The 12,500-nt window shown below is 47.7% G+C and overlaps 1 protein-coding gene across 5 annotated transcripts in view; it reads left to right on the top strand.

Annotated features, from left to right (window-relative positions):
- Nucleotides 1–12,500, top strand: part of si:ch211-278a6.1 (SRC kinase signaling inhibitor 1) — a 104,338-nt gene that overhangs the window by 75,623 nt on the left and 16,215 nt on the right. For 4 of the 5 annotated variants that reach the window (XM_042087432.1, XM_042087431.1, XM_042087435.1 and 1 more), the window contains exons 4-10: nucleotides 1–93; nucleotides 3,040–3,332; nucleotides 6,341–7,140; nucleotides 7,438–7,527; nucleotides 8,322–8,449; nucleotides 9,883–10,043; nucleotides 12,221–12,396. The exon at nucleotides 1–93 is cut by the window's left edge and continues 103 nt beyond it. In XM_042087432.1, the coding sequence (XP_041943366.1) occupies nucleotides 1–93; nucleotides 3,040–3,332; nucleotides 6,341–7,140; nucleotides 7,438–7,527; nucleotides 8,322–8,449; nucleotides 9,883–10,043; nucleotides 12,221–12,396 (1,741 nt within the window). The remainder of the gene's footprint in view (nucleotides 94–3,039; nucleotides 3,333–6,340; nucleotides 7,141–7,437; nucleotides 7,528–8,321; nucleotides 8,450–9,882; nucleotides 10,044–12,220; nucleotides 12,397–12,500) is intronic. The other variant, XM_042087434.1, reaches the window with a different exon arrangement.

Below are 12,500 nucleotides of genomic sequence, written 5' to 3' on the forward strand. Positions count from 1 at the left end.
CCGACCTCCCGCTGGGTTTCAGCCGCTCTAGTCGCCTCCGCCAGAGCCTCCCACTCTCGCGCTCCGCCAGCCAGTCCAAACTGCGCTCGCCTGGTGAGGAGACACACACACACACACACACACACACACACACACACACACAGACACACACACACACACACACACACACACAGACACACACACACAGACAGACACACACACACACACAGACACACACACACAGACACACACACACACACACACACACACACACACACACACACACACACACACGCCCACACTGACATACAAATGGTAAATTGGTAAGTGGAGTGCATTTATATAGCACTGTTCTACTCCTTCCAGTACTCAAAATACTCACACAGATGGCGAACCCACACACACATACAGTACATACACAAACACACCTACTGACATATGAACAATCACTAACAAAACTCACACTGGCAGGCACACACACACACACATTCAACTGATACATAAACTCTCACATACTATACATAGACCTGTTTGCTGTTTCTTCACACTCCTGTCTATTCCTGAAGCTGTTCTGCAGTCAAAATGGCACGCACGTGATGGTGCCCTGTGCACACAGCTTCACACTCACCTGCGGAGACCACGCCAGGCACATCTGCTCACTCTAATTGTTTTCTGAGCACATCTGCCACTCCTATGGCCTGCAGCCTGTGGATTAGTAATAGGCTCAGCCAAGCTCCAGGAACACTTGTATGGACACAGATTCACATGTGTGTCACAATACACACACACACACAAACAAACACACACCACACACAGACACACAGGCAGACACACACACACACACACAGCACACACACACACACACAAAAACACACACCACACACACACACACAGACAGACAGACAGACACACACACAGACACACACACCACACAGACACACACACACACACACACACACACACACACACACACACACACACACACACACACACACACACACACATTTTCCTCATCCCTTGTTGTCTTCCTATACACCCCACATACAGTGCAATCGGAAAGTTTTCAGACCCTTTCAAGTTTTCCACATTTAGTTATTTTTCAGACTGATCTTAAAATGGATTCAATTTGTTTTTTCTAATCAATCTACACACAATAAGCCACAAGGGTCGAGAGAATTGTCCGTAGACCTGTAAAACAGGTGAGAGAAAGTGGAATAGAACATTATGTTGGTTTAATGTGCTGCATTGGGCCCAATATTCCAATTTGTGGTTTAATGTTCTGCATTTCTCACTAGTGGGTCACTTTGACACTAAAATTATGATTCTACGTCTGCATCATGACCCTGTATGATATCTGTACTGTTCTTTTAAACATGATAATTTAAGGCGCCAGAGTGGATATCACTTGTTGTTGTCTTTTCTGCGTCAACAACCATTTTCATCATTGATTAAGGTAGACTGGATGTCTCCTGGCTTGGCCACTGTTACTGTATGATTATCTATTCTCTGCTGTTGGGTACTTAAACCCTGGATAAGTCTGTGTCGAGACGCATATTCTGGAGTATGCTGTGCTACGTGTGTGCCTCTCTCCTGTATACAGCCAAATTAAACTCTGCATCTTGATTGTACTTCTTCGTGACTGGATCTCATATTTCACTTTGGTATGCAATATTTTTACCAACACAGGGTTGTGTGAAGACACAGATCTGGGTAAGGATACAATAACATTAACAACCAACAGTCTACCTAGATCAGCCAAACTGAGTAATCCGGGACGAAGGGCCTTGGTCAGACAGATAACCAAGGACCCAGTGGTCACTATGAATGAGATCTAGAGTTCCTTTGAGAGGATGAGAGAAGCATAAAGAAGGACTGGAATGTTGAAGTATTGTATGTAGATTAATGAGAAAAAAATGAATTGAATCCATTTTAAGATGAGTCTGAAACATAACAAAATGTGGAAAACTTGAAAGGGTCTGAAAACTTTCTGGTTGCACTGTACATTTCATTACTCCTTGCGAAGAAAACCTTGCGATATGTGAAATGTGAGTTCAGTCAGCCATCCCAAGTGACTTTCTCTCTGTGAATCACGGTGCAAAGTGAACTAAGCAGCACACAACAGCTCCTTGAAGTCTTCAAAGACATCTGGAGAAGGCCGTTTAGGGAGGATGTCTGCTTCCCTGATGGTGACTGTCTGGGTCACTCCACAGTATCTTCCTCAGCATTTTTAGTTTTCGATTTTAACTTCCATAAACTGAGCTGACAAGTAGCCTCGACTCTGTTTTCATGAGGAAAAGCAGGTCACTGAAAGTTCTCCCTCTACTTTGTCACACAAAGCTGAGTGAAATGTTCTCCTTTACTTGTCCATGATCTCTCTCTGTTCCCTCCTTTCTCTCTCTCCATCCATCCATCTCTCTCTCTCTCTCTTGGCCACTGGTCCCCTACTGAGAGTGGCGTGCTGAGGTGCTAAGCTGATAAGCGCAGGTGTCAGACACCGACCGGCCTGCTGGGGCTCCTCAGCTCTGCTATCCACTGTAGGGGTGGAGGTGTGTGAGGAGGGATGGAGGTGTGTGTGGTGGGGGTGGTGTTGGTGTGTGTGTGTGTGTGGGTTGCTGAGGTGATGAGCTCAGCAGTCTAGTAGAGATGGAACAGCAACAGAGGTGCCAGTGCCTGTGAGGAATGGAGAGAGAAAAAGAGAGAGAGAATGAGAAAGATAGAGGGATAGAGAGAGAACAAGAGGAAGTTAAAACACAAGCAGCCGTCCATTCTCTACACGTCTTCTCCTCATCGATCGTCGTGTCTCTATCCATCTCTCCCGGCGTGTATCCACCTTTCTTCTTTTTCTTCTATCTCTCTCTGTCTGTCCATCTATCTTTTTAAACTCTATCACTAGACACTTTATCACTATTCTTTAGCTTCTTCCTCAGTGTATGTCCTTGCACATTTTTCTCCCATTATTAACAAAAACAACACCATGTTTCTTTTTTAACCAGTTTCTCCTCTCCTTTCTCTCTCTCTCTCTCTCTCTCTCTCTCTCTCTCCCCCTCTCTCTTCCCCCAGGCGTGCTGTTCCTGCAGTTTGGTGACGAGACGCGACGCGTGCACATCACACATGAGCTGACCAGCATGGAGACGCTGCACGCGCTCATCGTGCACATGTTCCCGCAGAAGCTGACCGCCGGCATGCTCAAGTCGCCCAACACGGCCATCCTCATCAAGGACGAGGCGCGCAACGTCTTCTATGAGCTGGAGGACGTGCGTGACATCCAGGACCGCAGCATCATCAAGATCTTCCGCAAGGAGCCCATCTACGCCTCCTACCCAGCCTCACACCTCGCCAACGGAGACCTACGGGTAAGTAGGGGGAGGTGGGTGATGGAGGGCTTATAGGCCCTTTCAAGAGAGTTCCATTATCAGCATCATAGTTGGCCCCACAAGGCTTCCGTTTTAACATTCCATATGTTATCTTAATACAGAGGAAGTAGATTGGGAACCAAATAGAATGTTCAAGCATCATTTTTGTTTTTATTGTTGAAAGGGTCTATAGAATGGGTCTATAGTGGAAATGGGGTCTAAGAAGAACTGAGGTTCATATTAAGAGGACTGATGAGGATTTAAGGGGCAGATTTATATTGCCGTTCCCATCCAGCCTAGAACCTCGCCAACGGGGGTTCTGCAGCTGAGGAGGAGGCGGGTCTGGAGAGGGATGGTGGTGGGGGGGGTGGCTTGAGATGGGGTCTGTATTAAAATAACTGGATAAGATGGCTGATGAAGGTTTGAGGAGCAGTATGTTTTGAATATGGGATGGTTTAGTTGCAGCCTTTGTAAGACTCCTACACAGCCTCGCTCCGTGCCGATGGGACCCCTTGGGTGGTGAATGGAGAGTAGGGGCTGCTCTGGGTGTGGTTTATGGATGGGGCTGTTTATAGAAGTGATGTTTATAGGTGGGGGTTTGGTATGTATTAGGAGGATGGATGAGGGTAGAGAAGGCAGGTTTATATAGTGTGCGCAGGTTTAGTGGTTGTGATGGTTGTAGAAGTATAGTGGACCTTTGGGTGAGGTGAAAGATTAAGGCTGGTGAGTTGGTTATAGTTCTGGCATGACCTCTGTACTTGAAGGAAAGACCTCTCCCCCCACCAGGCACAAAACAACTTTATGAGGTGAATGATAGATTGTGTTGTGTTTGGAGGGAGTGGATGAGTGCACTGTTTTCGTTGCTGCCCATGGGCTCTCCGGTGCTCCTTGTCATTTACTGGCTCATTGGAGTCCCAGTCGAGGCATAAAGCTTCACACAATCAGCTGGTCATTTCCCTGCCTCTGCCTTGGGCGCCGGGTGCAGTGGCCTTAATTCCTCTCTGTTTATGATCAGTTAACCTTCCACAGCGCCAGTGTGATGTCAGCACACCTCCTTAGTGCCACTTCCACTGAGGTCATTGTGACTCCTGTGAGATGAAGGGGCCACGGTATCACCTGTGATCGCACTCTCTCTCTCCCTGTCAAACAGGTGCCATCGCACATAATTGACTATTATGAGAGACAGAAATGGCTCCTTTCTTGTTAGTATATATCCTGGTCTATAGACAGTATCACTAACTGCTGCTAACTAGATACTGCATATTGCTAACTATGTATCCTGATCTGAAATGTGTGAGGGTGTCAGGCGGCAGTGCTGCTCAAAGTAATGGTGTAAACACCACACAATTTACCACGTAGCTCACACAAACAGTGATCACAAAACTCATGAATTCTAAATGGGGGGTTTTGGAAGACGGATTGTGGCTGGAGGAGTCAGCGCCGGTTAGCACGCGGCGTTAACGAGCGGAGCCGTGGCTCCATTTAATCTGCCCAGAAGGATGTGTGGAGGACAGTACGGCTTAATAAGTGGATCAACAAACACTGGGTTATGAGTTCAGCTCCCAGAGGCTTGGCATCGCCGCGTGCGCGTTCTGCGACTCTCTGAACGGCCGGTTGTTTACCGCCGTCGCCTAGAGCTTCAAAGCAACAGCACTTACTATTCGTCCAGGAGTCCCGAGATTGTTCACTTTGAAACGCAATCGTGTTCAAGGCTCACTTTGTTGTTCGACTGTTTCCTCTTCTAACGCCGGTTTCTATTTCATTCTGAGCGAGGGAGGGGTCTCTCTTTTTCATGCGCTCCTGAGTCTGTCCAACCGCTTCCTTGAAGTGGAGTTATGCGCTAATGAGCCGCATTTTGCATGCTGATGTGTGTGTGTGTTTGTGTGTGTGTTTGTGTGTGTGTGTGTGTGTTTGTGTGTATTTTATTATTATGTGTGAATAAGTCTGTGTAAGTGTATAACGGTGGGTGTACGTGTGTGTGTGTCCACAATTTTGCTTTGGACACACATATCTTTGTGTTTGTGTGTGTGTGTGTTATTGGCAGGAGTTGTTGCAATGCTTCAGCTATGCTTGTCAATCACATTGACAGAGGAGATGAGGGGGGAGAGGAGAGGAGGTTACTGATAACACCCCAAGGAAAAGACACTGAATGAAAGACTTCCCAAGGCTGAAAGAGTAGGATTAGCAGAGGAAAGCTGATAAACAAGTGAGCACAGACATATTCACTACAAACCGAGGAGAGCCTTGCAAACTTTAAAAGCCTGTGCTTTTTTTCAGGGCAAAAATCTATCTCTCCAAAAACCTTTTTAGATGGAAAAAAAGAGCAGACATGAAAAAGTCAAGTGATCTTGAAAGAGTATGAACCGCCGTTATGAAGAGAGAGAGGGGGGAGGGATGAAAGGATCATGTCTTAAATGAGAACGGAGGAAGTGAATGAGTGGGGATATGCAGGGAGGGAGTAGTAGAGTGAACATGTAATCCTGTGTTCTGCCGGAGGTTCAGTCTGACGGGAAGGGTGGGGCGGGAGGGGTGCGGGGGGCTGAGATCTGTGGAGTTGAGTTACAGCGGGATAAAAAGAGAACGAGGGAAAAAGAGAGATGGAGGGAGGAGAAAAGGGAGGGGACGAGGCAATGGAGGACAAAAGGATCAGAGTGTCAGTTTCTGTCATTCACTCGGAGAGTCCTTCTGTGCACTTCCCAGCAAAAACCTGTTTGCTTGTTTTGTCTTTCTTCTTCTCTCACTCGTTAGCAACAGAGACCTACTGTATGGATCATATCTGTAGTGTGGGCTTCTTACAAACTTGTCAAAGATCATGTAGTAAAAAATATATTGTGATGTTAGTGTTTGGATGTTTTGTGCGGTGTGTGCGCGTATTTTTGTGTGCGGTTTGGAAGAAAGAGCAGAGTCTTTGTCTTTTGTCAGCAAAAGTAAGATGCACTTCTGACTGTGTTTCATGACTTCGTGTGTGTGTGTGTGTGTGTGTGTGTGTTATCTGTTGTGTGTCGCAGCGAGAGATGGTGTACACCTCCCGCGAGTCCTCGCCCACGCGCCGCCTCAACACACTCCCCTCGTCCTCGTCGGCCTCCCCCCCCTCCAACTCCCCGGCTCGCTCCCGCCTCTCCTACAGTGGCACCACCGGCCGCCCGCCCTCCTTCCCCCCGCACCCCCACACCGGGGGTCACCACGGCGGCCACCCCCACGGCCACCACGGCCCCCAGTCGGCCAACGCTGCCCCGGGCCTCTCCCACTCGCCCAGCGCCATCCTGGAGCGCCGCGACGTCAAGCCCGACGAGGAGGTGTCGGCCAAGAGCCTGGTGCTGCTCAAGAACGAGGGCCTGTACGCTGACCCCTACAGCCTGGTTCACGAGGGCCGCCTGAGCATCGCGTCCACCCAGTCGCTGGCCGCGCTGTCGGGGCCGCTGGACCCGCTGGGCCCCACCGGCTTGTACCGCCGTGGCTCCATGCGCTCGCTCAGCACCTACTCCGCGGCCGGCCTGCAGGGCGGCGATATGGATGACCCGCTGTACCGGCCCGGTGCGGGCATCTACACAGACACCTACGCCACGCTGGGCTTCCGGCTGCCGCCGTCCTCGCCGCAGAAGATGGCGTCGGACGGGCCGGCGATGAGGGACCGCGACGTGTTCTCCAGCCCACCCAGCCGCGCCTCACCCGTCCGGCAGAGCTTCCGCAAAGACTCGTCCTCGTCCGTGTTTATGGAGAGCCCCAAGTCCAGGCCCAGCTCTAGCTCCGAGCCCCTCAGCCTGCAGAGCGCCAACTCCCCACTGGCCGGCAACGAGACCGAGACGCGGTATGTGATTCTGTGCTTTTCTTACGTGTGTGTGTTGTTTTGTCTACCAATATGTGTCTGTGTTTATGTGTCTGTGTGTTATGAGTGTCTGTATCTGCGTGGCTAGACCGAGCTGCTAGAATTGTTTGAGCTGTTAGAGTTGTTATCTCAGTATGAATACAAATGTGATTGCAAATGAAATGTGAGCAACTCACAGTTTCTTTCACTACGTATTTCCAAATGTATTCTTCTGTCTGCTTGTATGCTGATTACAGTGAATATTGCAATGTATTTGTGTGGATATGTGTGCTATTATAGGGATCGTATGGAGGCTATGGAGAAGCAGATTGCCAGTTTAACTGGTCTAGTGCAGAGTGTGTTGACCAGAGGCCCGGACAGCGACAGCACGTAAGCCCACCACAAAAAAAAAAAACACACTGCTCTGTTATATCACTCACTGCATTCCTGTATCACAGTTTTAGTTCTTTATTACTACTCTACTTTTGTTTATAGCCTTCTTTCAACTGTAGCTGTTCTTACAGTGTACATTTTCTTGTTATTATCTCTAGGTTAATCTGGGTTATTTTAATGTAGTACGGTGCTGATCTATGTAAAAAAAAAAAAAGTCTAGTGCTCTTTCTAGTCTATGTAGTGTAGAGGGCTGGCCCAGTTCTGAGTTCAGTTTTTTACTAGAGTCAATGCAATGTATATACTGTGTCTGAGTGTACTGTATCGTCCAGTGGCAGTAATCTGCTTGTAGTGGTATAGTCCAGTGTCAGTACTCTGCCAGTAATAGTATAGTGCAGTATCAATACTCTACTGTAACTGTAGCAGTATAGTTTCATGCCTGTACCTGTAACTGTATAGTCCAGTGTTACTGATCTGGCTGTAATAGTATAGTCCAGTGTTAGTACCCTGGCTGTAGTAGTATATATAGTCCAGTGTTAGTACTCTGGCTGTAATAGTATAGTCCAGTGTTAGTACCCTGGCTGTAGTAGTATATATAGTCCAGTGTTAGTACTCTGGCTGTAGTAGTATAGTCCAGTGTTAGTACTCTGGTTGTAGTCCAGTGTTAGTACTCTGGCTGTAGTAGTATAGTTTAGTGTTAGTACTCTGGCTGTAGTAGTATATATAGTCCAGTGTTAGTACTCTGGCTGTAGTAGTATAGTCCAGTGTTAGTACTCTGGCTGTATGATCCTCAGGTGCGGCCTGCTGCGTCTCTGCATGATGGCGGGCTGCCCTCCGGACCAAGGGGTGGAGTTTTCACGGCCCTTCCCTTTCTCTTCCAGCGAGAAGACGGAATCAGCCAGCGACGGCTCGGCCACAGGAAGTGAGTCACACCTGTGTTCTCTGACCCCTGTGACCCCTCTGACCTCTGACCTTTCCACCACACACTGCTGCTCCAGGCCAGGCCCCTGGAACCCAGTCACTGATTTCCCCTCCAGTAACAGTCACATGGGCTTTACTGAGGCATGCTGGGAACTGTGGTTCCTTTCTTCACCCACTGCAGTAGAAGGCTAAAAAAAATAGAGGACTGGCAGTTCATTGCACTCAGTCTCTTTTTGTCTTTCCCCTCCTTGTTGCCTTCTTCTCCCTCTCTCTAAGACATACAACCCCCCCCCCCCCCCCCTTTCCCTTGCCATGCTTTTGCTTGCACCGTGTCCAGATTGTTGTCCAGTGGCCTGGCCTCCGAGGTAATGTTCTGGTAGATTGTATTAGTGATATGCATCTGGTCTGTTGAACTCCTCCCTGAACTGACCGTGCAGACTCCTCCTTCTCCCTCCTGCCCGTGGACTACAGAGACCCTTTCCCCTGCCTCGACTAAATCCTCTTTATTTTCCTTTTCATAATTCAGTTCTCTTCTCTTATTATCATCCTACTTATTTATCTACTCCTGTATTGCAGCTCGCCGTCACAAGAGGAAAGGTAGCTCTCAAATCTCAGCCACTGTCTGGACTAGTGTTTATTTTGTTGTTTGTGTGTGTGTGTGTGCCTTTGTGTGCTTGTGTGTGTGTGTGTATGTGTGTGCCTTTGTGTGCTTGTGTGTGTGTATGTGTGTGTGTGTGTGCGTGTGCCTCTGTGTGTGTATGTGTGTGTTTCTGCGTGTAACCTTAATGGAGAGGCTTTGTGTCTTCCTGAAAGACGTCTTTACGATCCTCAGGATGACACAGTGTTTCTTCTCCTCTCTCTGGCTTGTTCACTGGTCTTCTCTCACCTGCTGCTCTGTGTCAGTGGGACCAGGCTTCGGTTCTGTTCTGCTATGTCAATGCACCCTCTTCCCTCACAGCAACCTGGACCACTCTCCCTCACATGGCTGTGCATTAGACATGCTGCTCAACCCATCACTGTACACAAACTGCCTCTGGGTGCCTTTCTGCTATTATTGTGTGATCTATTATTGTTGTTATTATTATTATTATTATTATTATTATTATTATTATTATTATTTTGACAAATGCATGTTGCTGTAGACAGCTTGGAGAGGCTGAGCTTGCCTGGTCCCTGTGGAGGATGTCTCCCTGCCAATGGAGCTGTGTTTCTCCTCCGCAGGGAATGTTCCATGAGGCTAAGCTCTGTTGGGGTGTGCTGCCACAGTCGTGTGAAGAATTTGAACATTTGCTAATGTTTTGTTTTTTTGTCAGCATGACTGTTCTTTCTGTTTTCTGTGTGTGTGTGTGTGTGTGTAAGAGTGAGAGAGAGAGAGTGAGGGAAGTATGGCCTCTGGGACCATTGACCCCTTGTCTGGCATTGTTTGATTGACAGATCAGACGCCCTCTGCTCCGTTGGCGCTCATGCCACCACCCCCGTCTGGGGGAAGCCCTGCTAGCACAGTGTCTAAGCTACAGATGCAGCTGCACCTGCACGACCTGAAGCAGAACGCCACCGACCTGCGCAAACAGCTCAGCCACCTGCGCAAGATGCAGGTACCACAAACACGGAAACACCTAAGAAACTCTAACCCTAACCCTAGTCAAACATGTCATCAGCCATCTGCCCCATACCTTTACTCATCAGTGACTGCTGGAGCAACACACTGATGCAATATACAGTTAAGGGGACACCTCTTGTAACACCCATTCTAACAGCACACATAACAGCATTGTCGCTATTATTCCATGGTATAACACTGGCTGAATTACTGCTTCTTTACATGTTAAAACATGTACAACCTTAACAGTGTCAGTAACACCACACCTTCAGAGACACCTGTGCACCTTTTCGGGGTGAAAGAACCAATGATGTTATGCTGAAACTGCTAATCACACATAGCACTACACTTGGAAGGACACCTACAGAAACAGCTGGGGTAGCATCTGTATTAACACCTTTGCATCTGTAACATTGCAAATCCTGTTGCAATCTCTTCAGTAACATATGCCAAAATAACCTGTAGAGAACACTACTGCACCTCACCTGTCTGTTACCCAACTTCACAAAAAGATGTGAACATCTGTTTTTTGACGCACAGATTGAAAAACCTATAGCTTTGTGAGTGTTACCCACACTCACTAAAATGTGTTATGAGCATGGCAACACAGTGCATCTCCGGAGTGCTGCTGCTGTGAGGGATGCCTGAGTCTGTTGGGACGGCATGTCCATTTGGCTCTGGAGCCAATTCCTGCTTGCAGACAGACTGTTAAAGGCCTGCTGCCTCTCCCATAAAACCACCATCTTTTTCCCTCAACAGTGACAGCCTTGCTGTAGATTGCTTATTGCACTGCACCGTAATCTGGTTGCTAGCTGAAGTAACAGATTTTAGTCTCCCACTTAGACACCCTCTTTAGTTACATCCCAAATGTGCAAATCTGACAGTGTGGATCATAACTTTGAAGAATGATGGCAGAATATCCATATTGAAATCCAAAGCAAAATGGCTGTAGCAATAAATAGATAAAATAGCAATAGACATTATGAAACAAAGCACAGAAATAATATTAAACATTCATAGTACAAGAAGGCAAAGAAGCAGGAGCTGGAGGCTATGTTGGCCTTGTAGCAGCTCCTTGTTTTCCAACTGATCCATTCATGTAGTTATTGCAACGCTAAAAATAGCTCAGTGAAATTGATTTTCAACGGTTTGATAAACAGTTATCGAGTGACATTTATAAAAAGAGACTTACAGACCCTCAGGTGATATTATAAGCTTGGAAAGCCCTGTGTGAGGCTACAGGTGGATATTTGGCTTTTGAAGTTGACAACATAGAGGTATTTGCCTTATCGGAGGGCTCTGATGGGATGTCTCAGCAGGTGGCTGAGACTCAGAAACCAAACTGTGTCAGAAATAAGTGTACACTACTGCTGTAGCAAGCAGAGAAAGAGAGAGAGAGAGTTAGTGTGTGTGTGTGTGTGTGTGTGTGTGTGTGTGTGTGTGTGTGTGTGTGGGAAGAACAATGCAATAGAGTTGATAGTTTGACCTGTCTGAGGGAGCAGGCCGTTCTTTGACCTCACTAAGCTAAGATGGCCAGAGGCACACACACACAAAGAGAGTGAGAGAGAGAGAGAGGGGGGGGGAGAGAGAGAGGGGGGGGGGAGAGAGTAAATGTAGTCTGCAAACATAAATATGTCCCTTTTGATTCGATTGATCACCAAGAGGTCATAACACTATGAAAAACTGACACCTACAGCAAATCTCTCATGTTGTGAAACTGACATTCAAGGGCAAGGGAGGACTTGAACATCCCCCATGTTGGTATCTGTCTTCTTTGTTTCATCTTTTGACATTTTTCTGATCCTCTTCCCATTTCCTCTCTCATACACGGAAGCTTTCAGACTGATGGGTCAATCCATCAACTCATCACAGCACTGTAAATGTCAAGAGCAAAACAAACACATGTAGTCAAGGACAGGCCAGTGCAGTCCCACACACACACACACACACACACACAAATTATACATGCTACACATTACCCACAAGACAGTTCACACACTTGCACAAACACAACAAATAACTTCACCTCAAGGACAGGTCATCAAAGATCACATGTGTGTGTGTTCGTTAGGGGTGAAGGTGGGGTTGGTGTGTGTACGTAAGTGTGTGTATTACCTCTCAAACCCTTTGTCCTCTGCATGTGTGTGTGTGTGTGTTTGTTTGTGTCTTCAGCTGCAGAACCAGGACTCGATGCGCACCCTGATGAAGCGTACGGAGGGCGAGATCACCATGCGCGTGTGCGACGCGCTGCGGAAGCAGGAGGACCCCCTCCAGAGACAGCGCCTTCTAGTGGAGGAGGAGAGGCTCAAGTACCTCAACGAGGAGGAGCTCATCATCCAGCAGCTCCAGTCAGTGTCCCCCCTCGAGCACCTCCGACACCAAAAAAACCCTGCTGTTTGCTCTCACACACCCACCAATTACACTCAATCCACACTCAAGAGGGTGTTAGATG

The sequence above is a fragment of the Alosa sapidissima genome, chromosome 3 (genome assembly GCF_018492685.1).
Source record: "Alosa sapidissima isolate fAloSap1 chromosome 3, fAloSap1.pri, whole genome shotgun sequence".
NCBI classification, from domain to species: Eukaryota; Metazoa; Chordata; class Actinopteri; order Clupeiformes; family Clupeidae; genus Alosa; species Alosa sapidissima.